Source organism: Mandrillus leucophaeus, unplaced genomic scaffold (genome assembly GCF_000951045.1).
Source record: "Mandrillus leucophaeus isolate KB7577 unplaced genomic scaffold, Mleu.le_1.0 Scaffold604, whole genome shotgun sequence".
In the NCBI taxonomy this organism is placed as follows: Eukaryota; Metazoa; Chordata; class Mammalia; order Primates; family Cercopithecidae; genus Mandrillus; species Mandrillus leucophaeus.
The window spans coordinates 873,457-890,887 of NW_012106520.1; the positions used below are offsets into that span (position 1 = coordinate 873,457).

At 42.1% G+C, this 17,431-nt stretch overlaps 1 protein-coding gene across 1 annotated transcript in view; it reads right to left on the reverse strand.

Moving 5' to 3' along the window:
* NUP133 (nucleoporin 133kDa) overlaps positions 1–17,431 on the reverse strand; it is a 67,970-nt gene that overhangs the window by 23,833 nt on the left and 26,706 nt on the right. Inside the window, exons 13-18 of the mRNA XM_011999849.1 lie at positions 13,140–13,303; positions 11,497–11,591; positions 6,167–6,391; positions 2,226–2,348; positions 1,003–1,102; positions 199–450 (exon numbers count right to left, since the gene is read on the reverse strand). Coding sequence (XP_011855239.1) covers positions 199–450; positions 1,003–1,102; positions 2,226–2,348; positions 6,167–6,391; positions 11,497–11,591; positions 13,140–13,303 — 959 coding nt within the window. The remainder of the gene's footprint in view (positions 1–198; positions 451–1,002; positions 1,103–2,225; positions 2,349–6,166; positions 6,392–11,496; positions 11,592–13,139; positions 13,304–17,431) is intronic.

Genomic DNA, 17,431 nt, shown 5'->3' on the forward strand with positions numbered 1-17,431 from the left:
AGTATCATCTATGGTACTTACACCTAGATAGTACTGGAAAAAAAGTTGAATAAATGAGAACAGAAAGCTGTGCATATTTGCTTTAAGTTCTTTATTACAGTTGGATTAACATGACTACACTGAATATACTGCATTAACTATTCGACCCTTTCATCCATTCAGCAAATTTAAAACGCTTGCCAAGTATCATGAACTTACGAAGAGGAGATAAGAGATCTGATCTTTTCTGTAGGTATTCCATCTCCAGATTGTCATATCTTTCCCGATTACTGGATTTATCCACCGACTTAAGCTGAGAAACATAACCATCCAGGAAGCAATCGATCAGGGCTACCAGTTGCTCGGTCACGATGTTTCGGAGGTTGCTGTCTGCCTGTGGATAAACCACCTTCAGGACAATCTCATGCTGGCGTATTATTACCGTTCGGATGCCCCCAGGACCACTCGTTGCTGTGAAATTACACAAAATAATATGGTTAAGTAAGGGTTCTAGTGACGGCTAAAGGAAAGACTAATTGCATAAAAATTATGCCTCTTCATCACTGCTGGAAAATTAAATCAAACAGGGATTCAGGTGATACCTGTCAATGCCCTGCTTGAACCCCATCTTCTCTAAAGAGATTTCTTCAGCAAAGCCAGGTAAACATGATTCTTCTTCCATCTAAATTCCTTTAATGCAACTCCACTACTCCACTTACTTTCTTGTATTAAATCAACACAAAATATAGTTCATACCTCCAAGGCCAGGACCTGCTTCTATGAATAACTATTTGAACTAAAACCTAGTAAATGCAAAAGTACCAGTTAAATACATACATTATAGAGAGATCAATAAATAAGAGCAAGGGAAGAATAAAGTGATTTTGACAAGAGCTGCTCATTTTGGAGATGGCACTTTTTCATTTCAGTTACAAACCTACACTAGGGGAATAACATAACTTCTAAAAATGATGGGTCATTAGAAATATATTTTGAACAACTGTTAATAAATCAGTATATTACCCGTCCATGGAACATATTCAGGTTCTTTTTCTAGTGATTCTTCTCTTCTATACAAAGAGTTTCTATTTTGGCGATAATGACTAGCAGCCTGCAGCATATCCTGGAAAAAAAATTAATGTGTTATCACACGCAAAAGGTGATGGATCACAGTATTTCTGAAGATAATTTAAGACATCAAAGTAAATTAGTAAGAAAAAATACTCGGGGGCCAGAAATGTTGGCTCACACCTGTAATCCCAGTGCTTTCAGAGGCTGAGGTAGGAGGATTGCTCCTAGCCTGACAACATAGTGAGAGCCCCTCTCTACAAAAAAATTTTAAAAATTACCTGGGCATTGTGGTGTGCACCTGCAGTCCCAGCTACTTGGGAGACTGAGGCAGAAGGATTGCTGGAGCCCAGGACGTGGAGGCTACAGTGAGCTATAATCAAGCCACTGCAAACCCAGCCTGGGCAATGGAGTGAGACCATGTCTCAAAAAAAAATTAAAAAATGAAAAATAAAAATAAAAAAGAAAAGAAAATAAGAGAAAAAAGTCAGCACAGATCTGCATGATTACGTTTTGGTTCTTTCTGCTTCTGAAGTTTGTTTTACTCCGTAATTCAACTTCAAGTTTTGGCAAACAATAGTTACCAAAGTAGGAAAATCATTACTATAAGTCCACTAGCTAAAATTAAATGCAACACTTTAGTCAACAGTAAAAGTAGCAAGGTTTTGAGTAATTAAAAAAATAGAAATGAGAAACATTTGGACAGTTACATTAACAATACGTTTGCAATCAGGCACGGTGTCTCAGGTATGTAATCCCAACACTCTTGGGGGCTGAGGCAGGAGGAACTTGTGAGCCCAAGAGTTCAAGGTTACAGTGAGCTACGATGGTGCCACTGCACTCCAGCTTGGGTGACAGTGAGACCCTCTCTCCGAAAAAAAACCAACTAAAAAAACTGCAAAGATACAAACACATCTTCCCAAATGAAAGGTTTACTATTCTACCAAATAGAAACTCAGGATTATAGGAATTTATTAATAGGCATCAGGTTAACATTCAAAATATTCATTAGCTGATTAATAATAAGATGACTGACATTTTTCTAACTTTTTTGAGATTAACAAATGTCTACAACCTTATAAATTATTGGCAATACAGAGTAGGAATATGGAAACCACTTCCTTGTCTATCCATGCTCTGGGCTTTGAAATGCTGAAACCTTTACTATATTTTTGTACCTTGAGAATATTGTTCACATTGATCACCACTTCAGCCCATTCAACGGCATCCATAGGTGTATCCCTCAAGACTTGCTCCTCATGCTCCAGTAAGCACTCACAGATGGTATCTACTTGGGACACCTGAGAGAATACACAGAAGTCAATGACTTCAACAAAAATTATGGTGATGGGTAACAACTACCCAGTGAGTTTTACTCATTAAGCCATATCCTCAGACCTATAGATGGAAGAAAATTTATTGACAGTTGATGGTAAAAATAAATTCAAAAATCAAGAAAAGTCAGATCTCCTAACTTTTAAGAGTGCCCAAGTAAGCCTTATAAACAGGCAAATTCTGGATTGTTACCAAGTAGATTTTTTTCTTTAAACAACATTATTTATTATAGCTACTCTGCTCCGGGCACCTTTAAATGGCACTACGTTACAGATGACGTCACTTTACAATGTCATACCCCAAACTAATTTACTAGACTAAAATAATGACCTCAAAACATGAACTTGCTAATTTCTTTCTTTGAGGAATTCCCCTTCTTCAGACATAAAAGAAATGTTTGCAGAATAGAAGTAAGCAACATAAGAGAATAATGAACTAAATACATAACTTCTGACTCTTCCTTTGTCATTAATTAATACATGGAGGTAACAATGCAAAAATACCATCAGGCACTGAAACTCCTGTTTCAAGTTCAAGTCTGCATTTGAGCTTGCCCCCGTTATTAGAGTTTGCATAGCAATGGACAGAGATAAGAGGAAAGAAAAATCAGATCAGCTGCCCTCAAGGACCTCACAAACTGGCTGAAGGAACAAGATACACAGTCACAGATAAAACATGACCCAAACAAAATCCCTCCCTTTTGCAAACCTTGTTCTTCCTTTTGCATTTCTGATGTGAGCCAAAGGCATCCTAACAGCCCAGGCAAGAAATCTTTAGCATGTTTAATTTGTAAGATTAAGCACAAGAATATTTTACATTGTTAACATGAAAAACACAATGAAAGCCTATATAATGGACGGGCGCGGTGGCTCACGCCCGCAATCCCAGCACTTTGGAGGTGGGCAGATAACGAGGTCAAGAGATCAAGACCATCCTGGCAAACACAGTGAAACCCCATCTCCACTAAAAATGCAAAAATTAGCTGGGCATGGTGGCACACACCTGGAGTCCCAGCTACTCGGGAGGCTGAGGCAGGAGAATTGCTTGAACCAAGGCGGAGGTTGCAGTGAGCAGAGATTGTGCCACTACACTCCAGCCTGGTGACAGAACGAGACTCTGTCTCCAAAAAAAAAAAAAAAAAGGAGAGCATAAAAGACAGAAAATAACATAAAAGCACATAAAATGCCAAAACACTTGTTAAATTATCTTATCATGTATATATTCAGTGATTTCAAATATTGCTCATATGCCGTGTCAACATAGTCTGTTTCTTAAGCAGTGAGCTCTGCTTTTCCAGAGCCCTGGGAGGTACAAGGCCTTCCCAAACTGGAGACAGAGGCAAAGTGGAGAGTGCACCCTCAGGCAGGCTCTGTATTGTTTTACTTTCTATCAGGGCTGCCAAGTCAAAATATTTTTCTATATGGCCCACCAATCAGAGATTGATTTTGGTTAACCAGTTCGTCCCAAAACACAAATACTCCTTAGAAAGGTACTTTGTCACCCCCAAGGGGAAGGACAGGTAAAAAGAAAAACTACTATATGTACATAGCTATTATATTCTCTTTCATGATGATTATGACAGGGGAGAAAACCTTTAGAACTACACCCCAGAGAAGCTGAAGACCAATGAACATCATGAGAAATGAAGATAAATAGTGACGTGAACAGTCCTAAACATTACCACTTTTCATATGGAACATTCTTTTGAGGAGCCAATCACATTTTTAGTTTTGCTGTATCATAGTCCTAAAATACTATTCTATATTATGTATCCAACTGATAATTTCCAGACCCTTCTCTAACAATTCAGCTAACTGAAACATGTGCATACACTGCATTGACAATTACACTTTGCCCTTTGATATAAATGCAGAATAATAAACCAGGCTCTTGCTCAGTTCTTACAAGCAGTCTGTCATTAATTTTTAAAAATTCATTGCCTTACCATATAAAACTACGTATGAATAAAGACCAAAAAGGACACAAAAAAGACAACAATTTGATTTGTTAGATCATGAAACTTGAGGTGATTTGTTTTGCTTTCAGATTTCTGGCATACTCTCTAGATTAAAAACAAAACACAACAAAGCACTTTTCCTTCCATTCCCTAGGAACCCAAATGTATAAAAACAAAGAATTCACACTAAACACATTTATGGAATCAACAGAAGACTGAACTTAGGTTATAGTACATCAAACTTAGGTTACAGTATATCAAACATTAAGAAAAAGAGACCTGTTGGCATAATGTGTTACATGCTAGAATACAGTTAGGCTATAGGAGGAAGGAAGCAAAATCTGAGACACCAAATAGAGTTTGAAGTTCCTCAGATGCATAAGGAATTCCAAATTTCACTGAGCTGAGGGAAGAGTTGGCACTGTTTCTAAAACTAGATCACTCTGCAGTCTCAGTTAAGACAATAGGTCTAAGTCCTAATGTCACACCTTTAAAGGGAGACAGCGAAGTCTACCCTGCTGCCTCAACAGGCTGTGAAGCTTCACAAAAGCGTGAGGACTGTGCCACTATTTCCACAATGTCCAGCTGTCACTGGCTGACCAGCATCTTAACCATTTCTGTCTTTGAAGTTTGTAGCAGACTTTACTTTTTCTCTGAAAATAAATCTGATTTTACAAGTAAGGTGTAGCAACAGGATCCTAGGAGGTAGCTGAGGAGTTCAGTGAAGGGACTGTTTGCAAATGTGTGGACAATATTAAGGGGTCCAAAAGGGGATGGGGCAGCACCCTAGGATGAGTCATTATCAACCTTGGGCCTGAAGAGGCAAGAGGAGGGGGCAGCTACTGGAAACAAGAGAAAGCAGTTGGACAGGAGGCATGGTCCCTGACAGAGGGGCACAGACAATGTAAAGTGGGCACAGGCAAGGAAGAAAGCTGGGGGAATAACTACTCCAACTTCCGGCCTTCTGGCAGGGCCTCCCATTCATCTGACCTGGCAGAAGTGGGAGGGCAAGGGAGCCCACTCAGGAAGGCCACTTGGCTGTGGCAGAGTCAAGGGTAGATCTGCCTGGTAAACAGGGTGAAACAGGGTCTCTACTAAAAATACAAAAATGAGCTGGGTGTGGTGGCACAGGCCTGTGGTCCCAGCTACTTGAGAGGCTGAGGCAGGAGAACTGCTTGAAGCCGGGAGGCACAGGTTGCAGTGAGCCGACATTGCACCACTGCACTCCAGCCTGGCCACAGAGCGAGACTCAGTCTCAAAAAAAAAACAGTAGATCGAGAGACAAAGTAAGGAGAAGATCAGGATGGATGCAGTGGCTCACGCCTGTAATCCCATTACTTTGGGAGGCTGAAGGGGTGGATCACCTGAGGTCAGAGTTCAATATCAGCCTGACCAACATGGCGAAACCCCACCTCTACTAACAATATGAAAATTAGCCAGGCGTGGTGGCTGGCACCTGTAATCCCAGCTACTCGGGAGGCTGAGGTAGGAGAATCGCCGGAACCCGGGAGGCGAAGGTACCTGGGCAACCGAGTGAGACTCCATCTCAAAAAAAAAAAAAAAAGGAGAAGATCAGCACGCAAAGCAAATAGGTACTTGGAGATAGTTACCAAGGGGAAAAAAAGTCAACAGGGAGCACTTCTCAGTCAACTTTGCAAGCTCTTCTTTTACTTCTGAGTGATACTTTAGCCAGAAAATCTGGGGTCCAATTTAACATTTCAGTGAGATCTTTTGTGATTTAACTTGTCCTCACCCTCTTTCCTGCCTAGGGCATGATCACTAAATGGCATAGTTCTACAAAGCCACATGAAAGAGGACTCATCTTACCTCCCTGAAAAAGACATCTGCAGGAGTCAGGTTGGATGGGATTTCATACTCCCTCTTGTTCAAAGCAATCAATATGGCCGTGTTGACGAGATCAGAAAGCCGGGAGTGGTGGTTCTTGAGAACAATGGTGGCTGACAGCTTTTCGGCATGCTCACAGAGCAACAGTCGAGTGGCCATCGGTGTCCCTCTAACTGGAAAACTGCCTAGACGTCCAAATAAGCCAACCTTGCAAAAAGGCAAACATGTATTCTTAGAAAGCAATATGGTAACATGCAAAATACCATAGCTGTATTTTCCCCAGAAGCACCCTGGGCAGTCACTGGCCCCAGCTCTCTCCCAGCAAGTCCCTCCAGCTGTCTCTTGTTTTAGCTGTTTCTAACACACAGACACACTTCAGCCAGGCCAGTAACACCCACAAGGAAGTGCAGACATTCCTGTTCTAAGAGCAGGGTCACTCCAGGGCTTCTGTCCACTACTATTGTCTCTACATATCATGTTTCCCAAATTATTGTTTACGGTTATCAAAACAGTCACACTGCTCTTTTCGCCTTTTTTGAGACAGGGTTTTGCTCTGTTGCCCAGGCTGGAGTGCAATGGTACAATCATAATCACAGGTCACCCTAACCTTGAACCCTCAACTCAAGCCGTCTTCCACCTCAGCCTCCCAAGCAGCATACCCCCACAACAGGATAATTTTTACATTTTATTTTTGTAGAGATGGGGGTCTCTACAAGGCTGATCTTGAACTCCTGGCCACAAGTGAGCCTCCTGACTCAGCCTCTCAAAGCACTGGAATTACAGGTGTGAACCACTGCACCTAGCCTCACACTGCCCTTTGCTAGCTATATCAGTTAACTCCCCTAGATTCCAGACTTTCGGGAATCAGAAACTCAGCAACCTCCACCTTCAAGGATTGATTCCATACCCCTAACGCTGCCGGGAGGGTGAAGACGTCTTCAACCCTTTGCATCTCCTACTGAGTTGCGTGGTGCCCATCTGTGCTGTGTTACGATCTTCTAGGGGTTTTCCTAAGCTTTCTCATTGCATACGACATTACAATAACCTGAACTCAGAAGAAGCCAAAAGACAGGCATAAATAATGAATACTTTTTCACATTTTAAGTATAATTCTCTTTCGTTAATAAGTGATCTGATTTTCTTATCCTTCATTTTCTGCATGCTCTTGTAGTATTTACATGCTAGGAGATATCTTTTTTATAATACAAAAGGGGTCACACTATATATATTGTTCTGTACCTTGTTTTATTTGATAGTATCGTATTTTTTATAGCACATTTAGATATTCTTCTTTATTTTTAATGACTGTGGAATACTTCACTGAATCCTAATGTATTCAACCTGTTCACCTTATTATTTTAAAATAAAAGTTACATGGTGTTTCCTGACTTGAATTTACTTCCTGGTTCCCTCAAAAATATTTTATGTGTAGTTGGCCAGGCGTGGTGGCTTACAACTGTAATCCCAGTACTTTGGGAGGCCAAGGCAGGCGGATCACGAGTTCAGGACATTGAGACTGTCCTGGCTGACACAGTGAAAATAAAAATACTCGGGAGGCTGAGGTAGGAGGCTCTACTAAAAATAAAAAAAAATTAGCCGGGCGTGGTGGTGGGTACCTGTTGTCCCAGCTACTCTGGAAGCTGAGACAGGAGAATGGCATGAACCCAGGAGATGGAGCTTGCAGTGAGCAAAGACTGCGCCACCGCACTCCAGCCTGGGTGACAGAGAAGACTCCGTCTCAAAAAAAAAAAAAAATTTTTAGGTGTAGTTTTCACGCAAGGTTATCCCAATTGCCTGCTCTACTTTGCTTTGATTGTGGCACTGACAGGGAAGCAACAGTTCTAGATTAAAACTACTCTAGGCCAGGCACGGTGGCTCACACCTATAATCCCAGCACTTGGTGGGAGGCAGAAGCAGGCCATCACCTGGGTAATGTGGTAAAACCCTGTCTCTACAGAAAATACAAAAATTAGCTGACTTCGTGGCACATGCCTGTAGTCACAGCTACTTGGGAGGCTGAGACAGGAAGATCAGCTAAGCCCAGGCAGGCTGTAGCTACAGTGAGCTATGATCATGCCACTGCACTCTAGCCTGGGTGACAAGAGTGAGACGTCTCAAAAAAATTAAAAAACTAAAAAAAAAAAAAAAAAAAAAAAATCATTCTAGTCACACAGTGAATATGATCAGATTACCTCCCTGCTTCTGTATTGTATGGAGATACAATGTATGAACACAGAGGCTTCCCTCAACATCAGACAACTAGAGGCAAGGGTACTGTTCTGAGGCACTGGTGTTACTCCACTTCCTTCAGAATGAGGATATGGCCCCATAGATGCCAAGTTTGGCTCAAGGAGAAAAGGAATACTTCTCTATATTCAGAAGTATTCCCTAGGGCTGGGTGCAGCGGCTCAGGCATATAATCCCAGCACTTTAGGAACCCTAGGCAAGAGGATCACTTGAGGCCAGGAATTTGAGACAAGCCTGGGCAACATTATGAGACCCTGTTTCTACAGAAAATAAAAAAATTAGCCGGGCGTGGTAGTGAGTGCCTGTGGTCCCAGCTATTGGGGAGGCAGAAGTGGGAAGATAGCTTGAGCCCAGATGGTTGAGTCTGCAATGAGCTGTGATCATGCCACTGCACTCCACCTTGGGCAATAGAGACCCTGTATCCAAAAAAAACTTTCCTTAGAAGTATCTAGTTATGCTTTTTCCTGATTATTATTATTATTAATATTTAGTTTTTGAGATGGAGTCTCGTTCTGTCGCCCAGGCTGGAGTGCGGTGGTGCGATCTCGGCTCACTGCAACCTCTGCCTCCTGCATTCACGCCATTCTCCCGCCTCAGCCTCCCAAGTAGCTGGGAATACAGGCGCCCGCCATCACGCCTGGCTTTTTTTTTTATGTTTTTAGCAGAGACGGAGTTTCACCATGTTAGCCAGGATGGTCTGACCTTGTGATCTGCTCGCCTCAGCCTCCCAAAGTGCTGGGATTACAGGTGTGAGCCACAGCACCCGGCTTTCCTGATTATTAATATAAATTCTTCCCGATTAGTAAAATCAGCTCTAAATAGTAAAGGAAATAGAAACATAAAAGGCATGGCTGGAATGGGGTTTTCAGAACTAGCTACAGATTGCCTTGGGACAGATACTGCTACCAGCAGCCGTGGGACTTTGTCAGGGTTTCCTGGAACCCAGGAAGGCTGAGCCATGAGTGCTCATGCCCTCATGGCTTTCGGGCCTCTGATACATCCATGCTCTCAGTGTGCCAAATCAGGTCAGGGCAAGTTCCTCCCGGCCCAATATGCACATCCTCTTCCAATGAGAATGACTTTGCCACTCTTCCCATCAAGAGGTACAATCACACTGGGCACAGTGGCTCACACCTGTAATCTCACACTTTGGAAGGCAGAGACAGGCAGATCACTTGAGCTTAGGAGTTCGAGACCAGCCTGAGCAACATGGCAAAACCCCTTCTCTACAAAAAATACAAAAATTTAGCCAGGTTCAGCACCATGTGCCTGTAGTCCCAGCTACTGGGAAGGCTGAGGCAGGAGAATCACTTGAGCCCAGGAGGCAAAGGTTGCAGTGAGCTGAGATTGCGCCACTGCACTCCAGCCTGGTCGGTGGGAGTGAAACCCTGTCACACACATACAAAAAAAGAGGTATAATCAATTATTTAATCTTTCATCCCAGCTGAGCTTGTGACTTGCTTTGACCAATGTCACTTTACTATAAGTAACATTATGTGACACCTGAGATGAGCCCTTAAGAAGCTTACAGCTTCTATGTTCATCCACTGAGACCACAGGAAGCCAGTCCAGCTCGGAGCAGGATGAGCAACTAAATGGAGGAGAACCACAGAGCCTTTGCTGACAGAACCAACTATCAGAAAGCGGGAAGAGGCAGGCCGACTCTCCAGCTCAGTGCATCCTAAATGGAGTTCGAGTGATTCCAGGTGAAACCAACAGAAGAACTGCCTGACTAACCCACAGAATTGTGTTAAGCCACCGTGTTTTGGGGTGGTTTACAAGGCAGTAATAGTTAACTGATACACCTGGCTAATTAAACGACCATATCGGGAGAAAATGTGTTTTTTCCTCATTAATCCATATCCCACCTAAACTACCAACAAAAAAAGAGACTAAATGAATGATTAGTTTCCTTGCCAAGACGATACAAGAGTAGACAGGAGACAAACCATGCACAAAATTGAAAAAGAATGTGGGATTAGGAACAATCAGTCATTCCTGAAATTATCTAGTGCTGCACTGTCCATTAAGGTAGCCACTGCCCACGGTGGCTGTTTAAATAAGTTAAAATTCAGTTTAGTTGCTAGTCACATTTCAACTGTTCAGGTTACACGTGGCCAGCAGCTGTCCCACTAGATGTCACACTAGGAGAACATTCCTATGATCACAGAAAGCACTGGATTGGACAGCACTCACTAGAATCTCCTTAACATAAAAAATTAGCCAGGTGTAGTAGTGAGTAGGCACTACTGAGTTTGAAAAACAATCAGGGAAGAGACTGGTAGCTCATGCCTGTAAACCTCAGCACCTTGGGAGGCTGAAGTGCAGGGATTGCTTGAGCCCAGGAGTTCCAGACCAGACTGGGCAACGTATTAAGACTCTGTCTCTACAAAAATTAAAAAAAAAAAAAACAAAACCTATATGGGCATGGTGGCACAAACCTGCAGTCCCAGCTACCCAGAAGGCTCTGAAAGGATTGCTCGAGCCTAGGAGGTCAAGGCTGCAGTGAGCCAAGACTGTGCCACTACACTCCAGACTGGGCGACAGAGTGCCCTGTCTCAAAAAATAAACAAAACCCAAAACAGGTTGAAATTCATTCATTTGGCTATGTAATATGTCTGCAAGTCACTTTTAATGATGAGACAAGAATGGGTGAATTTATGTAACAATTCTGTCCAGTAGCAAAAACATTTTCTAATTAAGGCACAATATATATGAGGATAACCTTTACACAAAAAATAAAAGGAATACTTTAAATGAGGATTTGATTCTAACGGCACCTCAAAACTAAAAGTCATATGTCAAAATCTGTCAAATACAAAATCGACTCATGAAAACTTTTTCCACAAATGCACACAGGAAATCCGAATGAAGTCCTGCTTCTTATACCTGGATTAACAGGCTTGTACCCAGCCCAGGAATTACGGACTTTTAAATTAGCACAGAAAATGGAAAACACTAGTCATGCCCCAACCAATGAAACACCTCAAAATAGAGAGAAGGGACTTCCCACTGTGTTGGAGAGACTGACAAAGGCAGAGCAGACAGACACCGCGGGCTCTTACTTGATGAATGAAGTCCATAAGGAAAGAGTGAGCTTTCATTTTGTCTTCCAGCTGGTGAAGGATAATCAGTGACGTATTGCTGAACCCAGGTGCTTCTGTTAAAACATAGTGATAAAACTTAAACACAGAACATAGTGGTTTTACAACTATGCTATTTTAATATTAGTGGCCAACTGCTATTAAAATAAAAAGCTAAGGTCAGGCGTGGTGGCTCACGCCTGTAATCCCAGCACTTTGGAAGGCTGAGGCGGGCAGATCACGAAGTCAAGAGATCAAGACCATCCTGGCAAACATGGTGAAACCCCGTCTCTACTAAAAATGCAAAAATTAGCTGAGCATGGTGGCATGCACCTGTAGTCCCAGCTACTCGGGAGACTGAGGCAGGAGAATCGCTTGAACCCAGGAGGCAGAAGTTGCAGTGAGCCGAGATTGCGCCACTGCACTCCAGCCTGGCGACACAGCAACACTCTGTCTCAAAAAAGAAAAGGAAAAAAAAAAGAAGTTAAGAAAGTCTACACAAAAGAAAAATATCGACCTTATAATACAATTATTTATAACATTACTCAGGAGTTTTTAAAATTTAGGAGAAAATTTTGGAGGTTTGACATAATTCATACTGTATTTATTCAAAAGGCAAAATATGTTATTTTTAGTTTAATCATTTATAACAATTTAAGCTCGACAGCACTAACAAAAAGAGTCAAAGAAAGGAGATGAACTCTGATGTTTTCTTCCTAAATCTCTAATGCAGCTTAGTGAACTTGCTAAGAAGTAGGATAATTAGGGAGAGAAACATGTTTGAGACAGTTCCCTGGCACCTGGGGACCCCAAAATTCCCCTCAAGTTGCTGAAGTGGAAGTAAGCGTAAGAGGGGCAGTCACCTGGGATAGGCAGCAAGACATGTCTCGCCTACTTCTACATATTGACATTTGATCACTGCTGCTCTTAGGGGAATGGAGCATTTCTATTAGTCAAATATACTGATTATGCCAAAATTATTTAATTTGGGGGTAAGTAAGCTGGGCATGGTGGCTCACACCTATAATCCCAGCACTTTGGGAGGTCAAAGTGGGTGGACCATCCGAGGTCAGGACTTCGAGACCAGCCCAGGCAACATGGTGAAATCACATCTCTACTAAAAATACAAAAATCAGCCAGGCGTGGTGGTGCACACCTGTAATCTCAGTTACTCGGAAGGCTGAGGTGGGAGGATCACTTGAACCCAGGAGGTGGAGGCAGCAGTCTCGGTGACAGAGTAAGGGAGACTCTGTCTCAAACAAAACAAAACAAAACAAAAACAAAAACAAAAGCAAACTGGGGGGCAGGTAAGTGCCAACTATCAACCTATGCTACCAATTTTGTTTTCGAAATAAAAGCCAGGAAACCTAAGTAAAGCTAATTAATCTGCCTCAGATAGAATAATTAGGATTTGCCCCAATGTTCCTTTAGTTTCTTATTCTGTTATTTAGACCTGTTCTGAGCCTTTTTCAAAACATACTATAAGGAAGGTTACAATATTTTAAAAAATATTGAATTAGTATTAAATTGTTTGAGAAGCTAAAAAACACGCTTTAAGAGATGCCTCTAATAAAGAAACCAGAGTACGTTCAAAACACACCATTCCATAATTGAAACGTTCTTACCCTCAGGGACAGACTCAGCCCACCGTGGGTCAGACGCTGGGTAGTCATCCATCAGGTCGACACTGATTTGGGTAACTGCTCTGTCTAGTTCAGAATCAGAATCCAAATCAGAGTGAGAGGAAAAGAGCTCATCAACCACCATTTGAGCATGACCTAAATCTTTTCTGAAATAAAATCAGAAACCACAAGTATTAAGGAAGGCAAAATATTTTCAAAAGTCACCAAGAAAAAAAATTAATTGTGGAGTACTATTCAACCAAAAAAAAAGAATGAGATCCTGTCATTTGCAACAGTATGGATGGAACTGGAGGACATGTTAAGTGAAATAAGTCAGGCACAGAAAGGCATGTAACCAACTTTACATGTTCTCACTCGTGGGAGCTAAAAACTAAAACAACTGAACTCATGGAGATAGACAACAGAGTGATGGTTACCAGAGGGTAGGAAGGGTAGGAAGAGTAGTGGCAGTGGCGGGGAATGGAAATGGCTAGTGGGTAAAACAATATAGACAGAATGAAGAAGAGCTAGTATCTGACAGCACAACAGGCTGACTACAGTCAACAATTTATTGTACTGTAACTAAGAGCATAATTAGAATGTTCATAACACACAAAAAAGATGAATGCTTGAGGTGATGGATATCCCATTTACCCTGATGTGATTATTTACACATTGTATGCCCGTATGAAAATATCTCAGGTACCCCACAAACGTATATCTCTACCATGTACCCATAAAAATTAAAAAAAAAAATTTTTTTTAAAGTTAATTGTGAAGTTAAATGTAACCTAAAAACCATTTCTAGGTTTTGGCTCAAAGTCACTTTTAATAAAATTTATTTAATTAAAAGGGACAAAACTATTATCTATTCATTAATTCAATAAATACACATGGAATACTTACAACGTGCTAGGCTCTGGACACAGAAAGATAGAAAGACTTAAAAAATAGTCCAGGCAATTGAGCAAGCAATGACACAGGGGATAAAAACTGACAGAGATGGGGAAAACTTCCTAACTGGTAAAGAGGAGGTCATGGAAGGCTGGGGAGAATTGGGAGAGGGGTATATAGCTACACACAGAACATATATCCACATTCGTCACCAAGTAAGCCTCTATCTCAGGAGAGAACTGAGCCTACGGGAGAGGCTGAGATCACCCAGGAAGCAAGAGTTTGGAAAAAAGCTTGCAGGATAACCAGTTAAAGGAAGGGTGAGCCCATAAAAAGCAGCAGACTCTTCTAACTTAGAGAGATTAGGGGAAAACCAGTGTGTCCATGAATCCACCAGTGGATTAACCATGGCACATACGAAGAACTGAGGGATACTGAGAAGGGATGAATCACAAAATTAGAGGATACAGTCTTGTAAACCATGTTATGGGGTTTGAACCTAACACCAAGGACGATGGACAGGCACTATAAAGGAGTGTCACAGTCTGTTCCAGTGTCCCAAAAGATTGCTCTATCATATGGAGACGGGATCGGATGTCGGATCAGACAAGAGAAAAATCCAGTTAGGAGGTTACTGCAGAAAGGAAAACATATGAAAGAGAAAAATCCAGTTAGAAGGTTACTGCTGGATCGGAGGTACAGTAGCCCTCTTTTATCCACGGTTTCACTTCCCACAGTCACAGTTACCTGAAGTCAACTGCAGTCTGAAAACAGATGACAGAGACAGAAAGAGAGAAGGAGAGACCGACCACATTCACATATTTTTATTACAGTACGGTCATCTCTCAGTATACGTAGGGGAATGGTTACAGGACCCCCAACATACACCAAAATCCACCCATATTCAAGTCCTGCAGCTGGCTGTGTGGAGCTCCAGTGTACAAAAAGGTGGCCCTCTGTATAGGTAAGTGAATTTCTGATCTGCTTTTGGTTGAAAACATGCTGTGAATTTTTTATCTGCATTTGATTGAAAACAGCCTGCATATTATGTAGACCCACACAGTTCAAAGCCGTGTTGTTCAAAGGTCAATTGTATATTGTTATCGTTGTTTTATTACTATTGTTCTTAATCTCTTAGGGTGCCTATTAAGCATTATAGGTATGTATAGGAAAAACATAGTGTATATATATATGATTCAGTACTATATGCAGTTTCAGGTTTCCACTGGGGGTCTTAAGACATATCCCCCTGTGGGTAAGGGGGAATGTCTATATAAGGATGACTCCTCTGTTGTTGCTTTGAACTGAAGAGATAGTAGTGCCTGTCACTGGAGCAGGAGGTAGGGATGGAAGAATAAGCTTTGGAGAAGATAAGCTCAGTTTTGGATACGTTGCAATGCAGGTGCCTGTGAAATATATACTGCTGCTGGACTTTTCATATAATGGCCCAGCTCATGGTACATCTGTTTCTTCAGCAAATGAAGCCATGGAGGAGAAAAGATCACCAAGGCAGTAGAGAGAGGGGGAATGTGGTCGACAACAGCGAATGTAGACAACCTTTCAGGTGGTTTAGCCATTAACGGGAACAAACAGATAACGTGGTAGCTCAAAGGATGCAAAGTCAAAGACTGTTCTTTTTACAAACGGCAGACTACATATGATTAATTGCTGATGAGAAGGAGCCAGCACGAGAAAGGTCAAAAGACAGAGGAAAGGGAGAACTGAAAGGATGTAGTCTTAAGTGAAGCAGGAGAGAGTGGCCTTCAAAACAAAGAGCAGTCTCTGATAGGAAGAAGAGCACACCTTCCTACTTTATTGGGAGGGAAAGAGGAAGAGGATTTGGGATCCAGATACATTCATAGCTAGTAAGCTAGGAGGTACGGGGAGCTCTTATCAAGGGCTTCTGTGATTTCTGTGAAGTATGAAGTTAAGTCCTCTGCTAAGTCTGAGGGAAGTGGGAGAGAAATGGGAAGTGGGAGGAGATTGGAAAAGGGCTGTCATGGTCCCTTGGTAGAACAGGAGACACAGCTGACTGGAGAAACGCAGAAAAACTCTTGAAAACATGAAAGGCCAGGGTAAAACTAGAGACCCAGTCATGCTACAGATTATGGAAATACAAAGGTGACTATGGCAAGATTTAATAAAAAATTACAGAAAAAGTTCCCCAAAACTCTCATGAACAAAAGATTTTGTATTTTTTGGGCTAAATAAAATGAAAACCAAAATAACATAAAAATTAATTTCAAAGAAATAATGCTATAAAAACAGTAATACTATCTTAGCAAAAAATTAAACAGATAATAACACTTAAAAGTGTTATCCACCAATTGTGACCCCAGGGACCATCTGGCAATGTCTGACGATAACTTTGGTCATCACAAGTTGGGGGAAAGGGTGCTAATGACATCAAGGAAACGGCTGGTGATGCTGCTAAACAGCCTACATTGCACCGCTGGAGTGCAGTGGCAGGATCTGGGCTCACTGCAACCTCCGCCTCTTGGGTTTAAGTGATTCTCCTGCCTCAGCCTCCCGAGTAGCTGAGATTACAGGCATGTGCCACCACACCCAGCTAATTTTTTTTGTTGTTGTTGTTAGTAGAGACAAGGTTTCACCACATTGGTCAGACTGGTCTCGAAGTCCTGACCTCAAATGATCTGCCTGCCTTGGCCTCCCAAAGTACTGGGATTACAGGTGTGAACCACCAAGTCTGGCCTCAAATGTCAATGTTAATGGGGTTGAGAAATTCTGCTTTAAAGGCACCACAATTCTGTTTGTAAGGAGTCTACATCTTTAAGAGAGCTAGCTGACACTCCCCCAGGAATCATCCCTTGTTAAGTCCACAGTACTTCACCCATGCTGGGCAGGATGAGTTCAGCACAGCTGTGCTACAGGGCCCATGACACTGTTCTTGAGGCTACTGCTTGCTCAAGACTTAGATTAGGGGTCCCTTCTTGTGCCTAACTAATTTTCCCCTGTAAAACATCTTAAGATGACTACACCAGGTTGAACAGTGTCTCCCACAAATTCATATCTACCCAGTGCCTCAAAATGCAACTTTATTTAGAAATAAGGTTTTTGCAGATACAATGTGTTAAATTACGATGAGTCTAAATCCAATGACTGTTGTCCTTCTAAGAAGGCCATGTGGGCCGGGCATGGTGGCTCATGCCTGTAATCCCAGCACTCCAGGAGGCTGAGGCGGGCGGATCTCGAGTCCAGGAGTTTGAGACCAGTCTGGCCAATGTGGTGAAACCTCATCTCTACTAAAAATACAAAAAATTAGCCAGGCATGGCAGTGCGCACCTGCTGCTTGGGAGGCTGAGGCAGAATTTCTTGAACCAGGGAGGCGGAGGTTGCAGTGAGCCGAGATCGCACCACTGCACTACAGTCTGGGTGACAGA